Consider the following 20,611-nt stretch of genomic DNA (forward strand, 5'->3'; position numbering starts at 1 on the left):
AGAGCCTCCGAGTGAAACTTTTTCTTCCCCCTCTCCAGTTTCCAGGTAAAATATGTTCAGGATACTCCGTTGGTTTCTGTGTTTCACATGTTACATGGCGCTCAGACAGAAACACATCCCACAGAGCAGGTCATCAGCTCGCACTGCGTCCGAAAACCAAACACGCCGACAGCTACATCTTTGAAGAAACGCGAAGAAGTCCTGCTGCGTTTATGTACCCTCGGAAATACGGACACCATTACTTTAGGTCGATAAAAAAACGGGAGTGTTCCCTGGTAGGCGGTAGTGACGCACCCTGACTACAGTGAAGTAATTATAATGTTGTTGCTAACAAGTTACTACTTATAGAAACATAGCAACAACAGATTTAATTTAATGATTCTTATTTTGGTTATACAGTAATGAAGATTTGATGTAGGATTTTTAAATTTACAGAGCGCATTGAATGCAACAAAGAAACGCCTGTTTTTGACAGGCGGGCTGCTGGGTGTCAGAGGTGTTCCCACATGGTAACATCTGGGCTGCATAGTTTCATCATTTCTCCAAGCATTAAACTGTTTTCAGCAAACAGAATGTTGTGCAATTTTCCATGCAGAATAAACTTGTTATTTGTGCAACATGCACCAAAAACAATGACAGTTTTGTGAAAGACAATAATAGTAACCCTGCAGCTTGCATTTATGGGGGTGTGGGCTCATAAAAGATGTCTTCAGTGAATTTATTGATGGGTGTTATTTATGCTGGGCACATCTGTGCGAGCCATTCAGTCTCTTAAAAAAGAATAAGTATTGTAGGTTGATGAAGCAGCCTCGCTTGTTTGATGATGGCAGACCAATATCACCACCTGTTGGCCATGTTGGTGCAATTATTTTCAAGTAAAACAATATCCTAATGAAACGTGGGATGCTGGTGGAGAAAAATATTCTCGCTTATTTTACATACTCAGAAAGAACCACACTCAACAACAGGAGACAATTTTTAACCGCTATGTACGTGCAAGATCTGATATTCAGGACAGGTTACATAAATATGAAGTACACACATAAATTCCAGGCACGAGAATCTGCCCCAATTTGCCTCCGTAGTTTGTTTTTATGCCTTTATTAGTTCAGTCAAGTTCACAGGAGGTGTCCTTGGAGTCAGCTGCATACCACAGTCTCACTCAGCTCCTCATCCAGCTCTCTCTGTTAACCCAAACATATGGTTCATGGGCAGAGTTATTCTCAGCCATAGTAAGAAAAACATCCACAACCTTTGGCCAAACATTCCCTAACATATCCCCCCTATTTATGCACGTTTTATTACAGTATCAATATTAATCTTCAGGGGCGATTCTAGAATCTGCCTTTATGGGTGCTTAGCCCCCAGTGCAGACAATGACTCTTGGCTTGAACAACCAAGTGGCCATTGGCATCAGATTTAACCATATATTAAAAGGAAAAGTTAATGCAGTAAACCTCATATTATTATTCATACTGCAGAAGAGGCAGTTGGTTTTGTCATCCTCCTAATCATTTGTTAATCTCATGTTATCTTATTATTATTTAATCAACCAACAGACAGTCAGTTCAACTCAATCAGTGTAAGTCAATTTGTAATACCTTAAACCACCATCGTCTTAAGTCTAAATTAATTGTTAACTTATTTGACTTATTTCACCTTTACACCCTTAAATCAAATGACTAGTTCCTCTGTCATGCAAGAGTTCAATTTAGGTTAACTGCATGTCTCAAAACCTGTAAATTACTTTGTATGAAGAAACTGATAAAACCCTTTAAAGAATCATTTATATAAACCCAAAAATATTGAAAGTATTTTTATTATCTCTGTTAAATTAAACCAGCCGACACCTTGGTGTCTGAAAATGTAAATAAGATATTGAAAGGCAATATTTAGTATTAGTAATTGTCTTAATCCAAGCTCAAACTGTTTCAAAGTAAAAATAAAACAAAAGCTAACAGGTTATTGTGAACCAGTTATAAATATGGTGCGCTAAGATTCACAACTGTACCACCATTGCACCTTGTATTCACTGGTTAACTGGACATCATTAACTTCACACAGACTCTCTCACTGGTACATTTTCATCTTTAAATAACTCCTTGGTCTGCTGCCTTCATACATCTCCTCCTACAGGTTACTGCGTGAGTGCAGCTACAGCGTGCTCTCCCAAGACATCATTACCTGCAGTGTTCCTTCAGTGCAGACTGAAATTGGAAAAAGGGCCTTCTCCTACTCCGCTCCTGTTTCCTGGAATATCTTACAAAAAGATCTCAAGCTCTCAACTTTGACCAAATGACCACAATGCAAAAACCAATGCAGACATGTTCCTGTTTTTAGTATTTTACAGTTTCATAATGTAGCATGTTTTTTTGTTTTAGTTTATATCACTTCTTTTATTTACTTTTCATTTTACATGCTTTTATATGAATGTTTATTGCTGTGTGTACCTCATCTGTGTTCTTTGTTTAAAGCAGGTCTCTTTTGTAAACGAGTCCTCGTGACTCAATGAGACTAACCTGTTTAAATAAACATAATAAAAAGTTTAAAGTGAAGAACATCATGAAAGCACTGTACTTCCCCATAAAATCCTTATCTCAGTGTCATTCTGAATTTATACAAGGAATATTTAATGGGTTCACTCATGTTGTGAAGTTTATCGTCTTATTTTTATTTTGATGATGTCACTCTTCTCTCTGGGCACCAGAAGTCTCCTGATGGCTCAGTGGGTTGTTGGTTTCTTCACCGGCGTTGTCACGCTGTATGCGTGATTCTCCATTGTTGTCCGGTTTATCCTTGAGTCAGTGAGTTACCTCCTTGTAGTGAGAGATGGAGCCAGGTGGACCATTAGGTGGTTTTACTGCAGTGGGTGTGGTCAGCAACACCTGGAATGTCTCCCACCTTTAACAACTCTTGATGATTTTCACCAAGACTCAGCCACCAAGTTGCACTGCGTCCTGCTTGAGTTCTCCTCCCTGCAGGACGATATTAGCTGAAACAACTTCTTCCATAACAACAAAGTTCATGCTCAATAATCCAGGTACAAAATCCAACAAAGTTCAGTCAGTTCATCTGGAGGGTTTCTTTTTTTGTAGTCGAGACGTTTCGTCCTTCATCCAAAGAACTTCATCAATCCAAGGAGCCACAACAAACTCAGTCCCACAAGCAGCACAATCCCATAGTGGTCCAACCAGTTTGGGGGTGATAAGATGGTTTCTGGGGCCCGCCCTCTCCACCGTCAACTCCTCTGAGGCAGCCATAGCCAAAGTGGTTCAAAACATCAAAGTTCATACGCAATAATCCAGGTAGAATTTGTTCATTCTTAATGTCTATTTTATTTTTTTTATTTTTTTTTGGTGATCTTTCTTCTTATCGCTCCCTCTTCTTAAATTTTACAACCAAAAAATTTAAAACAATTTACATTTTAAAAACATTGAAAAAACCCATTGAGATCCGAACAATTTTCGTATCATGTTACATCAGTAAAATTCAAAATAAAATACATCAAACCATATTCTCAAAAAAAAAAGAACACACAAGCTATAAGCATTTGTGGGTTTTATAAATTCACGAAAAGTGCTCTCAAATTAACTAGAACTTATTTCTTGTGCGTCCAATGGAAAAATTGATTGCGTCATGGGATTGAAAAATGTTTTTCTTGTCATGTTTGTGATTTGAAGTTGCAAAAAAAAATCTTAAATCAACAATTTGCTATCTTTGTATAAAGCACTTTTGTCACTTGTAACATCAGCAGATTTTTGTGCACTCATGATTAAATATAATCATAATTATATTGTAAGGGTTTTAAAACTAAAAGCACAAAAGGATGTCAAACCAAAATGCACACAAACTACATTTGCAAATGAAAAAACTTATTTGCAAACATGCATGAAAAAAATCAAACAATTAAAAGATCCTATTTTTTATTTATGATCAACATTAAAATACATGTAATGCATATAAAGCTTCATGTCATAAGAGTATGTACAAATACTTGAGAGTGGTATAACAATTAATATTTAACAGTGAGGGTAAAGAACATTTAAAGCTTGTTCTAAAAAGAATAAAATGTGTAAAAATCACTGATAAAATCACCTCCAAGAAAAATATGTCTTACTAAATTCAAACGTATGTACAATATTCTGCATCCAGGTGAAATCCAGCAGAATGTAACACTAAATACAGATAAACAAGTTTAGAAGTTGGCAGAACTGAGATGTGCAATTGACATAATTAACTGTACACATCAACATTTCTTAGAATGTTTTGAGGCAACAAAAAAAATAGTGCGTTTGAGGTAAAAGTCATGATGGACTTGTCTTTTACAAAAAAATAAAATAAAATAAATGATTCTCATCACTGAAAATAAAAAGGCTTAGAAGGAAGAAAAAAAAAAAATCAAATATATCTGAATTTCTATGGGAGGATTAGCTGAAACTAACTGCCTCGACAACAAACTGAATCTTTTTCATTTGACCTGAGCTTCAAACATCAGAAACCGACTGATGTCAGCTGCGGTGTTAAAATCAAAACATCACGTTTTGTTAGTGAAGACTCGGTCTTCTGTTAACGTTGTCTCAAAGAAAACCATCCACATAAGGACTAAATAAAAGATGCATCTCCTCCAGTCTTTAAACACACTTCTCTAGTTATTCTGAGCAGTCAATATAATAATCTATCATGATGGGGGTGAAGTTGAGGCTCAGTAGACCTTGGTGGTGCTGCCGATAGGCTGGTGACTTGATTTCTTATTCTTCAGGCAGCAGTATCCCAGGATGCCGAGGAGAATGACGATGGCTACACCCAGGAGAATGGCTATCGCAAGGATCCCTGTCGAATAAATAAACATTACTGGGGTTGGCTGGGTCTAAATCCTTCAAACATTTAAAACAAAGCTCTGAGATTAACTGGAATAAAGTACTACGTTTTGACTTTTAAACCAATACATGTCAAAGTTTTAACCCAAAACTCCAAATTTTAGCTCAATATCTGCAAAACGGACTGAGTTGTTGCCATTTTTGTGTTAATTAGCTGTGACGGTCAACATTAATGGCAACATTGTTACCCAATTTTTTTATATATATATATACATTTTGGAATGAAGACTAAAACGGTACTTAAGTCCACCGTCAATTGGGAGTTTGTCTTTCTGATGAACAGTGAGGCTTCCCTTTATTAGAGACTTTAAGCACACAAACTCCATATCTGAGAATATTTATAAAGTGCACACAAAAAAAAAAATGCATGTCTGAAATTAAAACATAAATTAATGGTTTTCACCAACTTTGTTAACAAGGTTCAGATTATTTAAACTAGGGCTGGAAGATATGACAAAGAACCTTTATCATGGTTTTAAATCCTCTTAATTACTGCATTATTGATTAATTCAACGCTGTAATGTAACGCAGTGGTGAACTGTGACTCGATCACTCTCGGGAATAAAAAACAAGCTTTGCAACTGTCCTCTCACATAATCCAACAGCAGGAGAGACCTTTAGTCAGACCAGCCGCAGAACAAAAAAAAGTTGTGGTTTTACAGCCGCACAGTGCTCGAGGGCATCTTAAGACCAGTCCTCCCATTACGGTCAGTTACCATTTGATGACAATGGACCAGAGTGAAAATATGAATCACAATAAAACACAAAACCAACGCCATCCGTTTTCACACCCACCAGAATCAGACATCGGATAAATAACCAGATTTAGAACAGCAACTATTATCACAAAAGAATAGTCATTATAGGCTTCTTAAATTTAAAATAAATATAGCATATTGTGACCAGGAGCTTTATAAATTGACCAATATTAAATAAGGACCAGTGCTCAAAATATATTTCTACAGTAGTGGTTCTCAAACTGGGGTCCCCGGACCCCCGGGGGTCCACGAGCCGGTGCTTGGGGGTCCGCAAACAACAATAATATTTTTTTACAAGCATGTAGATGTTTAATAACCCGTTAAAATACACCAAAATGCATGAAATCACATCTACTTTATTCAAAATTTTCTGGGAGAGGACCCCCCCCCATCCAATTCTGTTCAGTTTTATGCAAAGAGTTTTACATAATATTTTGAAAAAGTGGCAATACATTTATGTTCATTATGGGAATAGGTAAAGTTTAAAAGTGGTTTTTGATGCTGTGAATTTTCCTCAAAACTAATCTTTTGAAGTTTAAATTAAAAAAATGTGTGAATGAAAAATACCCCATGCTTAAAAATATAAAAATTGTATTAACACTATTAAAGAACAAGTCTTAAGTATTTATGTTACACAAATATTTCCATTGCATTAAAGAGACAAATACAGGAAAACTATTTAATAAACACGAGGGTTATGAGGGGGTCCCTAAACCCAAAAAGTCTGAGAACCCCGAGAACCGACCTTGACCTCTCTAAATGGCTCTAAGAATCTGTTGGACTCCTGGCAGGGACCAATGCAGACATGTTCCTGTTTTTAGTTTTCTACATTCACCTTAGAATCTAGCTGTTTTTTGTTACTTTTTTTTTAGCCATCTTATTTGTAAAAAAAAAAAATAAAATAAATCTGTATGCCTTTTTATAACTGTCTGTTGTTGTCGCTGTTGTTCATTGTTGTCATCATTCTTTGTTGAAATCAGGTCTCTCAGCTAAACTTACTATATGATGATGATATTATTTAATAATTTAATCCTTTGGCCTTCAGATTAAAAAAATACTATAATCTGACCAAGAGTCCATCATCTGACCCTTTTGTTCAGTCACTTCTTGAAAGTAGTGTCTGATGGTTGTTTAAGAGTTAGCAGCATGGCTAACAGTTTTTATGAATCTGAATCATTGTGCACACAGACACTTGAGTTCTGAACGGTGACAAAACAATGCTGATGCTTAAAAGACGAATAGTTGCTTTTAGAAAGTCCCCGGTAGTTCTGACGGAACTGACTTCTATAAACTTCCTGCTCAGGAACGCCAGGATCCTACTACGTAAAAGAAAAGTCTCGAGTCAGTCTCAGAAATCAAGTGGAGTTTGTTCAAAGTCTTTACTAAATTCAAACCGCTCTCAGATGAAAGCTCCGGTGTTGTTTTTCTTCAGAAACATGCTGCTCATTTTGTTTCCTCTCAACGCCCACTAACTGATATTTTTCCTCGTTTTTTTTTTTATTATAAACACAAAGTGAAAAAAATACAGATTGCTGCATTTTTTTAGATGATGGGATGGGAGGAGACAGGAATGGAAGGAGTGATGTGTGTTAAAAGCTAAGAAAAGCTAAACTTATAGTGAATTAAATGCAGAGGGCTAAAAATTAGCCGATAGAACTTCTACTCTATTATCTAGTGCTCTATATAACTTTGTATTAGTTACTTTTAATATTGGGAAAACTTTTGTCACAAATATACTCGATATATCACCCATCTACATTTTTCAAAATCATACCAATAAGTATCATCACCTCCTAAACAGCTTTAAAAAGAAATTAAAATGGTGACATAACAAATCTTCTCTTTATGCTTTTATTTTCTTAAGTTTGTATTGGGTAAAAATTCCAAATCTAAAATATTTTCTTTATACAATAAAACTTGCTCTGCAAACACTGATAAAACAGCTACCACAGATTATTTATTTAGGTTTTTTTTTGCATTTTGATGAAACATTCTAACACGTCTGGAAATAAAATATGTAAAAGTCAGGATATGGTATTCATTTCTCTTTAGTTTGTAATGTATGTTAGTCCCGTTTGAGTTTATTAAGTTTTAGGATGGACAAATAAAGGTAATGTACCTGTCTGGCTATCAGATGATTCTTGTTTTTCAGGGCCCGACTTTCTTGCAAATACATCTTTGCCTAAAAACAAAACAAAAAAAGAAGAACACCGTGAATAAAAAGGAACATAACTCCAGATTCATTGCAAATAAAAAAGAATAAATTCAAAGAAATGCTCTTTTTAACCTACTTGTTACGCTACGGCAAGTTGTTTTACAGGATTCTTCAGAGTCGAATCTGTTTCCGTTTCCTTTGCAGCCGCCATAATTAAAGGGTAAACAGACCTGATGGATGGGGTCGTAGAACCACTTAGTCTGGCTGTCCCTGCAAGTTCCTGTGTCGGGGTGCTCAGTGCAGCGAACTGTCATCAACACACACAGCAGAAAGGATCTGTGTTACATTCATAATCAAATCTAGTAATTTAGAAAACTTTTAGACGACTTGAAGTTTAAATCACCTTTCTGTTCATCCACTGGAATCTGGGTCAGAATCAGAAACTTATTCGTCACTGGTCAGCACACAAGATGATTTTTGTTAGCATGCACTGTCAGCTTGCAAGTATGACTGTTCATTTAATCATTCAAGTGAAAATGATGCATAGTTTTCTATAACTAGTCCTTACATTCATCGCAGTTGCTCTCATCTGAGCCGTCAGTGCACTGCGGGGTTCCATCACACTCCAGGCCTGCGTCCAAACAGCAGCCATTATTGCAGATGAACTGCTCGGTGGTGCACGGAGTGCCACATTTTTCTTCTGCTGCACACAAACATGGAGATAATGATCAGTTGGAGCCATCTCATGATTACATAAATAACAGAGTATGTTACCAAGTGAAACAAACGTGGCCACGTTAATCCAGTTTCTCATACCCATAAGCCTACAGAGACTTAGCAGCAAAACCTGCAACTCCACTTGGCTTTGCAAAGCTTTAAAACTAATTTCATTCCACTGCTCGTGCATTTGCCAACAGTTTCACTCGTTGGTTTACAGTAAATCAAGTGCAATACAGCTTGTGTTATAAAAGCTTTGTTGAAAAACTTTATTTTTGAAGGCAAATGCAATTTTTTTCCACTAATCAAACACTTTTATTTATGCACAACATACAGAAACAGCTAGTATCAACAGGCTAGCAGGGCTAAGCCCTTCCTAGCTTTTACAATAAAGACTCGGAGGATAAGAAAAGTACAGAGCAGACAGATATATCAAAGCAACACTGGTGATCAGATGTTCCCACTCATTAGCGTGAATGAATGTTATTTTAATTTGGGCCTTTTGATAATTTATTTAAAACAGTTCTTCAAAGGAAGAATGATTACATAAAATGCAGTTTCAGGTATTTTAGAATCTGAAATTGGGTGCACGGGTTAAATTTATTGCAGTGTTTATATTGATTTATTTACTGATGGAAAGAAAAAGCTGGGGGTCAAGGTGGAAAATACATTTAAATTAAAGTTTATTATCTGGGTGTCCAAATTCTTCTTTTAAAAAGTCTTCAGTTGATCCAAAATGCTGCTGCCAGAGTCTTAACTGGAGTTAGTGGGAGAGATCATCTCTCTCCAGTTTTAGCTTCTCTTCATTGGCTCCCTGTCAAATCCAGAATAAAATTTTAAATCTTACTTCTAACCTACAAAGCTCTCAACAACCAAGCTCCATCTTATATTAGAGATCTTATTGTCCCATATTTTCCTAACAGAGCACTTCGCTCTCAGACTGCAGGTTTACTTGCGGTTCCTAGAGTTTCCAAAAACAGAATGGGAGAAAGATCTTCCAGTTATCAGGCTCCTCTCTTGTGGAACAAACTTCCAGTTTCTGTCTGTAAGACTGACACATTGTCCAGTTTTAAGACTGGACTTAAGACTTTCCTTTTTGATAAATCTTATAGTTGGGGTTGGATTGTTATGCTGCTATAGACTACTGGAGGACAAACTGACCACATTTTCTTAAACGAATTGTTAAAATTTAATAGTTTTCATTTGATACTATTTCTATCTTAACATGTGATTCTCGACCTGCCATTGTGTATCTGTTCCTACCAAACCCAGCTGGTTGAAGCAGATGGCCGCTTGTCCTGAGTCTGGTTCTGCTAAAGGTTTCTTCCTAATGAGCGAGTTTTTCCTTTCCACGGTCGCCTTCATGCTTGCTCAAGATGAGAGTCTGTGATGGAGATATATTCAAAGCAGTCTGCTCCTCAGATAATTAATTTTAACTTATTATTTTTATATATAAATGTTTGTTCAGTGCCCTGAGATGACTTCTGTTGTGACTTGACTGCTATATAAATAAACCGAACTGAATTGAACTATTTTTGGGGGTGTGTGTATATTGAGCCTGTTCACATTATTTTGTGTGCATTAGAGAATATTAACAATAAACTAAAACTTGTGCCCCCAATCTAGTTTTTTTTTTTAATCAGTGATGTTGTTTGTTGTGCAGCCATTCCACCTTAGAAGAAGAACAGTTAAAATAAATTAATACAGTGTATTATTTATGTACTCCTGAAGGTGAAATGCCAAACTTGGTTCTGGATTCAGCAAAAGAGCGAGTTAACAGTGTTAATAGGGTTTTTTTGTGCTACTGTGTGAGTTTCTCTTTAATCAAAGGTTAGGCTTTGACATGTAAACATCCGTCCATCCATTATCTTTACACACTTTTTCATTTTCAGGTCCTGGGGGTTACTGGTGCCCATGTCCAGCGAGAGGCAGGGGACATCCTGCACAGGTCTCCAGTCCATCTCAGGGACACATAGAGACAAACGAGACAAACAACCATTCACTCTCACTCACACCTAGGGACAATTTAGTTACCAATCAGCCTAACATGCATGTTTTTGGTCTGTGGGCAGAAAACCGGAGTACCCGAAGAAAATCCACGCATGCACGGAGAGAACATGCAAACTGAACCACCGTGCCTCCCAACATGTAAACAGTTCAGAGTAATAAATGTGTCAAATAAGATGGCATTAAAAAATCTCGCCTAGCGCTGTCCGGTTGTGTTTTGGCTGTCCACAAAATCACAAGAGTGATGTCTTAAGTTGTTGTTTTTAATTTATTCTGGCACTCATTTTAAAAACTGTATAATTGGGGGGGCTCTTAAAAAAACTGTTTCTTAGTACGGAAAATGCAAAGTTGGAACAGAAATAAATTGTATATTCATAAAAAGCTGTTCCTGCATGGTAGTTATTAAAACAAATATTCAAATTACACCTAAATAATACAATTCTACCATTAAAAATGCACATCTACTACACTGGTTTACGGTAAATGTTGTGTTCACCATGAGATGAATAAATTGTACCTACCTGGAGGTAACAGAAGTCTTCCACCTTTTCCTGAAAGAAAAACATTCAAAAGCATAAATAAATAAATAACACCAGTTATAACAGTATAGTTATAAGACAAATGTACACTCTAAAAAGTTCTTCTCTTCAGGCCTTTAGTGAATAAAAAGACGTTTGATGCACAACATGACAACAGGTGCTGTAATAGGACAATAAATGTCATAAAAGGACATCAAGCTGTTCTGTTATCGCACTGAAATATACATCAAATGTACAGATTAGAATCTACAATAATGACATTTCTTTATAAAAAAAAATACAAAACTAATGTTTTTAATATATATACAATAATTTAAAAACGTAAATAAGTTGAATATACTTAGTTTGTTTGTTTTTTTAAAGCACCTGAGAATTACATTCTTTAGCAACTCCTAATCCAAAAGGTTGGTATGTTGCGTATATAAAATAAAATGATTTGCAAATCTCAAACTCATAATTTACTCACATTGAAACATGGTAAACATATTAAATGTTAAATTGGGAAGAATTTGAACATCACATCATCTACAGTTCATAATATAAATTGTTTGGAAAAATCTGGAGAAATTTCTGAGCTTCAAGAAAGTCAACACTGAACTTCCGTGACCTTTGGGCCCTCAGGGAACCTGCTTTAAAAACAGTTCCAATTATTTTTCTGGAATTTTAACTTTATGGGGAACACTTCCATAAAATTTGCATAAACGCAGTTCTACAAAAGCAGATTAAAGCTCTATCATGAAAAGAAGCAGCCATTTGTGAACACATTCCAGAATTGTTGCTGGTTTTCTTTCAACCAAAGTTTATTTAAATTGGACTGAAGATAGGCCTGTCGCAATAAACAATAAATCAATTAATCACTTGATAAATGAAAATCATCGATCTCATTTTCATTTATCGGCTTAATCATTTCTTCGTCTCTCTCTCTACTGAAGACACTGGATGACAAAAGGCTCAACTCCGACGCTCTTCACTGACCCCTCCCTTTCTCTTTAAAATGTATTTTAACGATCCAAAATCACGTTTTTGGATCGTTAAAAGCAGCTAAGCTGAGAAGCTAAGCTACGAGCTAAGCTAACAGGCCGACCTCGGGGAAAAAAAACTCTTTCTTGTCAAAGCTCCAAAATTTATGGTTGAAACCGGTGTGTTTGTCTACAAAGTTGTTTTTTCTCTGCAAAAAGAAGCAGAGAACTTGTTTACCGATTTATTCTTAAAAGCTTTGTATGAAAAATGCTATGCTAAAGAGCTCAAACCACACCAAGTGTCCGCCATTTTGAGAACCAAAGAGAGACGGTCCATGTCACGTCAAGGGGCCTCCCTCCCATTTTTCTTAAAGAGACACGCTGCTCGCTCCCTCACTATCCATCCTTCAGTTCAAACAGTCTTATACTGCCATCCAGTGGTGGAAAAAAGGTACTACACTCAAAACAAATTACCCAGCATCTCTTTTTAAATTTGACAATAATTACTAATTATTGTCAAATTTCAAACAATATTATAGTTTATCGCAATAACTTCTGAGACAATTAATCGCCCAGCAAAATTTGTTATTGTTACAGTCCTAACTGAAGCAAATGAAAAACTGTTATCTGATCAGATGAATCAAAATTAGACTTTTTTTAATGGAAATCATAAACAAAAGTCCTCCATACTAAAAAGGAGAATTGGCTGTTGTTAGCACAAAGTTCAAAAGTCTGCCTCTCTGATGGTATGGAGGAGCATTTATGCCTCTGTCATGGAAAGCGAAAAGCACCATCAATTAAGTGTTTAAAACATATACTCCTACCATCAATAAAATACAATAAAAATATCCTGTCAAGACCCAGAACTGTTGAACTCCTAATACAAGAGCAGGAAAGAACGGGACAATATTCCCCTGTAAACACCCCAACAACTGGTCTCCTCAGTTCCTAGATATTTACAAACTGTTGTTAAAAGATGAAGGAATGCATGAGAGTTTTTGAGATGTGATGCTCAAATGCAAAATTACTTTAAAGAAATTTTAAAAGGTGCAATTTCTTAGCTTAAACATTTAACACATTTACACAATGCTCTACACTGAATAAAATAAGGGTTTATGATATTTGAAAAAGGTTGCATTGTGTTTTCATTAACAAAAATGTTTTTTTGTTTTTTTTATTAGAAATTCGGAGCAGAAATACCTGAGTCGTAGCAGGCTTTAGTGCACTCGTCCTTGGTGAGGTAGTTGTTGAGATTCCCCTTGCAGCCCCCAAAAATAAACTCCTCGCAGTGTCCCGAGGCAGCGTTGTGATACCAGCGAGGGAACGCACCACGACATGGCCCAATTTTCATTGGAAACATACAGTGGTCTGACAGGACACACAAAAACAACCATTAGCATACAATTAAACAAATACATTAATTAATGGACGTCATCGACCCACGAACATATCAAACTTCAATTTAAAATTGTTTCAGAATTCAGTCTTCAGTTTGCCAATTCCCAGCTTAACTCGATTTATTTGTTGACTTTAAAAAAGCTATCAAATTTACTGAACAACCTTAAAGTGCTTCAACTTATCTGAAAATCTGGAATTTAAGTGTTTACTTCATTAAAATTGAGGAAAAACTATATGTAAATGAAGATGAAACCTATTTAGATGCCATCAATAATTTCCAAAATAATATTTAATGGATGGCATAACTTAAGACTCACTTGTCTGAACCATACACCAGTTTAATCTAACGTCCTGATGCATGCAGTTTATCTAACCCTTAATAGTTCTCCTTGCTGGCATCAGCCTTTTCTGTTTGCAGGCTGAAACTTCTCTAATTTTCACTTAACGCCTGGCTTGTGAACAAACACTTACGAAACTGTTTATCAGAAAAAGATTTGAAAAAAAGCAGTAAGTGGGATACAATTCTAAAGACACACTGGTCAGAATAGCTGAAGTAGGCCACCTCGTTGTGGCTGATGGTTGATCATTTACGTAAGAGCTTCCGTTCCAGAAAAGTACAGCCACAACAAATTGTTGAAGGAAGTCTGAGCTACTTCTTCTTTTTCACTTATGTTGCCGTCATGCCATTTATCTATGAGCCAATAGGTTCACTGCATACCATTCCATGTGAAGGACACTGGTAACAAACTGGTAACACTTCTCAGGCTTTAGATTGTTAATGAATGACAGAGGGAAGTTGAAAGTCTTCTAGTGCTTTAAAAGCAATTATATGCCGATACGAAACATTTAAAAAATGGATAAAAACTTAAATCCCTTTTATTCAGTTCAATCTGAGACACGACTCAATTGTTTCCATTATGCAACCTGAAACAAGATAAGCAGGTTTTGTTGAGTTGGGGGAGGAGACGGTATCAGGAAAGAAGTAAAAACACGATGACTGTACTGCTTTTTTTGCCTTTTCTTAACTCGGGTGTTTCAAAGGAGGTGACATGGACAGTTCATATTTATTCCACGATAAAGGTGGCAGCTAGCTAACCTTCCTGTGTAGTATATCAGACTATTGTGTAATATTTGCCCAGAACGGTTATCTTGCTTCCTCGTTGTCACTGGCTAAAGCATGTCATGACTGGTTTGATTCGAACAAAGTAATGTGGAATTCATTCATCCATCCAAAGCATGTGAAACGTAGAAGAAACTGCTCGAGCTGCTTTACGTTTAAGGTAGACGGAAATCTCAAAGCACGCCTGTCCACCATTTTCCACAACCTGATATTTTCAAGAGGAAATTTTAAAGAATTTGGAGTGTCGTTTACAAAAATAAAAGACTGTGGGGTGTTATCGTAATGCACCCACAGGAATTTTCTACTAGTTTCATCATAAAACACAGATTGTGAATGTTATGAGCCCAAAGATAAGTCAGCAAAGTGCAGAGGATTATGACTCATTACAACAGAAACTGGAATATTTAATTCTGCTGAGTGTCCTGCAGGGGTTGATTCACTTAAAGATGATAACAAAATGATGTTAGACAACTCTAAGATGTAATTAACTCCCTGTGAGTACATTATTAAAGACACTCACTCTTGGACTGCTCGGGAGTGAGGACCAGGATGGTAATCATGGTGGCGTCTGTCTGACCCCCGGTGTCCGTCACAGTCAGTTGGAACTTGTACATCCCAGATGTCAGATTGGAAACAATAATCTGGTCAGGGAAGTTGGTTTTCTACCAAAACAACAACAACAACAAAAAAAAATCTAATAAAGACACATAAAACACGAGTCATGTTATGAAATGCAAGTTATATTGTGTCATAGAAGTCAGGAAAGATCAGGTTTGTACTGATTGATTAGTTTCTCACCTCAATGAGAGCGTATGGATAATCTGTTAGCATATCCCATTTATAGCTCTCAATGCCTTTGTCATCCCTGCTCTGAATGCCGTTCAACGTCACACTATCTTGAGGCTGGACCACCTGGTCCTGGCCTGCGTCTGCCACTGGTGGATTGTCGGGTAAATCTGTTGGGCAAGAGATTGTGAACTTTAAAAACATCCTTAGATAAGTGCAGTTGAAGCAGAAATATGCTGAGGAGGAATCAGAAACCACCGTCATGCCGGTAACATCCTTCCCCGACGTGTGTAGACATGCAAAACTGAAGGTTTCTGCTCGAAATCAGCTGCCTCACATATCAAACTGTTTTAAGTAAACGGTACACGGCAGAAAACAATGAAAAAAGCCTTGTAAGCTCATTCATCCTGGTAGATAACAACAAAAAAGGTTAAATCATGTCATTTGGACAAGGTTAAGTGACTTTTTAGTATCTTAACTACACTCATTTAAACTGAAACAAGTGTATCCAAAGTACTGGTGATGCTGACTGAAACATAAGGGGAAAAAAAGATTAAATTAAAGCCCTTTGTTTAAGACTGAGATCATCTTATGTTGTGATTCTAATAAGTTATAGCTAGTTTGGTCAAACTACCGGTAAAAAAGAACATCACTTGCAGTTTCATGCAATATTGCAAAATCTCTCATAATCTTGATTAGCTGTGGCTGCCATCTTCAGCTGGGTAGACCTCAAAAGAAAATTTTTGCAGACACACTTTTAAAGTTTTGACTTTTTAACCAACCATCACTTGGTAGTAGTCGTCATATTGAATCCATCTGATAATATCCCAGAGTTTTATTAATCAATTTATGACTGTTTGTTTTTATATTTTATAAGCCGTAATGACAAATGTGTGACAAAAGCAATCAACTTTAAACTTAATGGGATTGTTCAAAATTATCACAGACCCCTTGTTGTTTGAGCTCCCAACTCCATCTCTTTGGGAACCACAGTCCTAAACAGAAGTGGCTCCTGAGAATATGTGCGGCTGACACGAGTTTCAGGAATCGCCAACCACACAAATTTTACAAACTGTGTAATACTTTTGGGGACATGGTCAGAATATAGTTGTTGCTTTTCTTTCTCTCTCTCCCTCCTGCAGGTTGAGGTTGTGGCTCCTGACTCCGGTCAGATAATTAGAATCTAACAAACGAACGCTTCCTGCCCATACAAAATGGAATATATTCTAATTTTAACTGCTAAAATAAACCAAAGTACACAGCTTTCTGGATTGGATTTCTAATTGACAAATTCTGTTGCCTGATTTAAAAAAAAAAACTATAAACTAATGACTTGGTGCATGCATATACAGTGCATTCACCCAGTTTGCTTTAAAGCCGTGACCATTACGCCACAGATTATCCACAGGTGGATCTATAGGTAGACTCTGAAAATAAGCCTACTACATTGGATAAAAAGTCCCACTGTGAGTCTTCTCTCTGTCTTTAGTTTTCTGTAGGGATGCACAATATTGGATTTTTGGCTGATATCCGATACCAATACCAATATTTTCCCCCTAGACCTACATACAGACTTTCTTTGAGCTTTCTTTGTTGTGGAATTAAAATACTACATTATTCTGCATGGTCTGTCAATTTGGCCTGCTACCAAATGCAGATGCCAAAAAAGGGGGCTGAAAATGATGTAACAATATGTAAATATGTATAATGTATATTAAGAAAAACCCAGCACCTTTTATATCGGTGAGTTATTTTGATGGAATGGCCAATGTCCGATATTTAATTTTATCACCAATATTGGCCGATACCGATACCATGCCGATAATATCGTGCATCCCTAGTTTTCTGTATTTGGTTCATAGTTTGAGTTTCACAAATGGGTTTTTAAACATAAAAATCTCCACTGTTAGATACAGCAGATGCAATGATTGTGCATTTGGTTAGACCATGTGAAAGTCAAAAAACTTAAAGTAAATATTTATGTAAAACAAGAGAAACCATCTTTAAACACTAATGAGTCATAGCTGGTTTATATTTTTGTATTTTATTGTGGGGTCCACATGATTTTATTGGGTGTAGTGTATTAAATTGTAGAAGAAGCTTTGTTATGTCCAAGACAAATTTCCCCTTGGGGACAATAAAGTATACATCTATCATTATCTATCTAAACAGAAGAGGTGGTCTCAGATTTCAACTTTCTAAAATGTATAATGCAGCCTGATACACAGTCATTTTCACTCCTATCAGGAATTTTGTTCATGTCACCAGAATGGCTCCACTGCAAGTCGAATTAAAAAAAGACCCTAACAAACCCCTATTATGAGGAGATAGAGCAATTTGCATATGTTAAAGCTCAGCTTTATAACTCCAACCCATATGTTCTTTGAGTTGAGAAAGCTCCTCAGATGAAAAGTGAAATGTCTTCTGTTACAAATAAAGTCCAGTTGTTTTTTTGTGTCTCGAACTTTTTTAATTTACCATGTCCTGGATGACTGAGAATCTTCACCATGTTAGGAGTGACCTTATCAATAAGCTAAAACCAGCAGAACATGTCAAAGGGGCAGAATTATTGTTGCCCCGCTGAGATTCTATTAGAGACGCCTGCAGTTCCGATCACCGCCGATAGGGGGACATAAAAACTCTACTGACAATCACAGGCAGTCAATTATCCTGCCCCATAACTATAAATAAATAAAAATAATATTATGAATCACCAAAACAATTTTAATTTCTACTTGAAAAACACAGAAGAAAACAAAACACAGTGAAGTTACAATATTTATTAAGGAGTAAGCCTGGCGATTTTAGCCTCTTTTCGGGGGTGCTCAAGCACCCTTAAATTTTAACTCAGCACCCCTGAAAATTAAAGAAACCATCATTAGGATTTTGTAAGAAAACAGTTCTCAAACCTTACATTCACCAATATCGAATAAATTTGGAATAAATATGGAATAAATGACAACACTTAAATGGACCAGTAAAATCTTTTTTTGTTTGCACGAGTCGGATCCTCAATGCCACCTGTCAATCAATCCAGCAGGCTTGTCAGCAACTGACCAATCAGTGATCTCAATTTGTCCTGAAGTGAAACGCCCCTTACCTGCAGGAGCTCCACCCCTTTTCCTCTGGCAAAATCGAAACGGTTTAGCATAACAAACACTTTGCGGTCAGAGGGATTTCATGAAAAATCCTTTGAAAAAAAAAACGGTTAAACGTTGTCAGTGGAGAACATGTAATTCAGACAGGGTTACCCTGAGCGTTGAGGGTGGAATACAGTTTATTCTATTTCCAAAACCTAAACAGAGTCTGGAAAAAATGTAAAAGATGGATAAAGCCCTACAACTGACTTCATGCTCAGCTGAATACAACAGTGATAAACTGGAAGTACCACATGTTCATCTGTATGAAGGTAACTGCAGGTAAATCCTACATTTTCTGTCATAATGACCAGTCGGTCAAAGCAGATAGCCGCTTGTCCTGAGCCTGGTTCTGCTGGAGGTTTCTTCCTTTAAAAAGGGAGTTTTTTCTTTCCACTGTTGCCACTGTGCTTGCTCAGGATGGGAGACTGTGACGAAGCCAAGATTCAACTTGTCTGCTGGATTCCTTAGATGGAGAACGTTACTAATTGGCTTTTTTATGTATGTGAATGTTCCTGTAAAGTGCCCTGAGACAACTTTGTTATGATTTGGCGCTATATAAATAAACTGAATTAATTACATTGTATGATTAAGGGTTAAATTAAAGGTTAATGCTTAAAAAAGGTTGCTGTGCTTTGTTTTGTGTGTTTTAAATGTTGTAACGTCTGGTTGCACAAGTTTAGTCTTTGTTTGGTATGATCAGTTAACACTAAACTGATTTTGTACAAATAATATATTAGGATAATGTAAAACAGAAAGCTACATTTGTAGCATCTTTGCTGGTGTGTGTATTGTGCTTAGCACTACTTCTTGTTGCTTTCTAAAATAGTTATTAAATCAAGTGTTTAATTATGTTCATTAACGTAGATGTTTAACCCGTTAAAATACACCAGACCGCAAGAAATGGCTTCTATTTTATTCAACATGGTCAGCATTGGGGGCAAAGCTCCCCTAAAGGTCAGATTCTAGCATCGCCCCTGGGAGCAAGTACTGTCATTTTATTTTGAAGGCGGTCGGGTCCTACCTCGGTCAGGCTCCAGGTCCACGTTGTTCTGATAGACGGTGTTCAGGATGTAGTTGCTGTATCCCTTCTTCCTGACGAAGCGGCAGGCGTATTTCTGCTTGTACAGGCAGTCGAACAGGAAGCAGGAGCTGATGAGGCCCTCCTCGGCTCCCTTCTCCATCAGGGCGACGTTACACCGGGGGTTCTTGCAGCACGACGCCACGCAGTCCCGGGTCCGCTCCATCTTCGGCGCCGACAGGAACGTGGCTCCGTCCTTCACGGACTCGTCGGTGTCCAGGAAGAACTCGTCCTGGCCCTTTTGGAAGCGAGAGAGACAGGCGTCCCCGCTGTCCTGACCCGAAGTTAAAGTGACGAGCAGGAGCACGAGCGCTCCTGAGTTAATTGATAAATTCATTATAAACGTCCTCTGAAGATGACCCCCACCAAAATAAAGTCCACACGTCACCTACAAACAAAACAAAGTCGATCACAGAAAAATATATTAGCTAAGTGTTACAAAACAAGCCTTTTTTTTAAGAGCTAAAAAAAAAAGCGACAGCTTCCTTCTTGAGCGCCCAACTCCCATTAACGCCACTAAAACTGAAATGTTGACTTCCTGGTGTCCACACAGACGTAACTCGGTGTTTCCACTGAAGCTTTAAGAATATAAGTCCACTGTGAAACTCTGAGGTCGACTAAAACCGAAGCAAGTAACGACATTTCTCAGGTGAGTCACCTGAGAAATACAGGAAGTGAAATTCCACTCCTCCTGCCACTCCCTGCTGGGACTGCTGGGACTACTGGGTGAAGCTCCCAACAAAAACAACCAAACAAAACTGCACGTCAGCAAACAAGGGGTTTCCCCCTCATTCATCAGAAGGGAACTACTTAACAAATTATTTAAGGAATTGTGAAAAAATGTGTTGAGTGACACGAAGAAATTTGAAATAAACCCAGAAATGCCACTAAATTTAAACAAACTACATGTTGAAAGCTGCAATTTTAACCAAAATTAACTAAAGAAATCGCATTTCCTGCGAAAATGCATTGTGATTGCTTATTGCTGGATAACTTGCTGAAAAACAGCTTAAATTAGCTAAAACATGCTGAAATGTAGCTGAAATAGAACAGGACTAAGTTAAAAATAGAAAGTAG

At 37.1% G+C, this 20,611-nt stretch overlaps 1 protein-coding gene across 1 annotated transcript; it reads right to left on the reverse strand.

Annotated features, from left to right (window-relative positions):
• Positions 1-4,291: 4,291 nt before the first annotated feature.
• On the reverse strand, positions 4,292-20,184 carry spint1a (serine peptidase inhibitor, Kunitz type 1 a). Its single transcript, XM_037695442.1, has 10 exons — positions 19,478-20,184; positions 15,329-15,486; positions 15,051-15,192; positions 13,213-13,380; positions 11,036-11,065; positions 8,359-8,493; positions 8,194-8,244; positions 7,927-8,097; positions 7,755-7,817; positions 4,292-4,830 (listed from the first exon to the last, which is right to left on the reverse strand). The coding sequence occupies exons 1-10, from the start codon at positions 19,869-19,871 to the stop codon at positions 4,703-4,705; spliced, it is 1,440 nt and encodes a 479-aa protein (XP_037551370.1). The 5' UTR covers positions 19,872-20,184; the 3' UTR covers positions 4,292-4,702.
• Positions 20,185-20,611: the final 427 nt, after the last annotated feature.

This window comes from Nematolebias whitei, chromosome 21 (assembly GCF_014905685.2).
Source record: "Nematolebias whitei isolate Nwh7 chromosome 21, NemWhi1, whole genome shotgun sequence".
NCBI classification, from domain to species: domain Eukaryota; kingdom Metazoa; phylum Chordata; class Actinopteri; order Cyprinodontiformes; family Rivulidae; genus Nematolebias; species Nematolebias whitei.

Bases quoted from the DNA above. Each gene is read 5' to 3' on its own strand.
- spint1a (XM_037695442.1), bottom strand. From the start codon at position 19,871: ATGAATTTATCAATTAACTCAGGAGCGCTCGTGCTCCTGCTCGTCACT. The intron at 13,381-15,050 runs GTGAGTGTCTTT...GTGTCCTGTCAG, and splicing joins CACTCCCGAGCAGTCCAAGA to ACCACTGTATGTTTCCAATG. The intron at 8,494-11,035 runs GTAGGTACAATT...GTTTGTGTGCAG, and splicing joins AAGACTTCTGTTACCTCCAG to CAGAAGAAAAATGTGGCACT.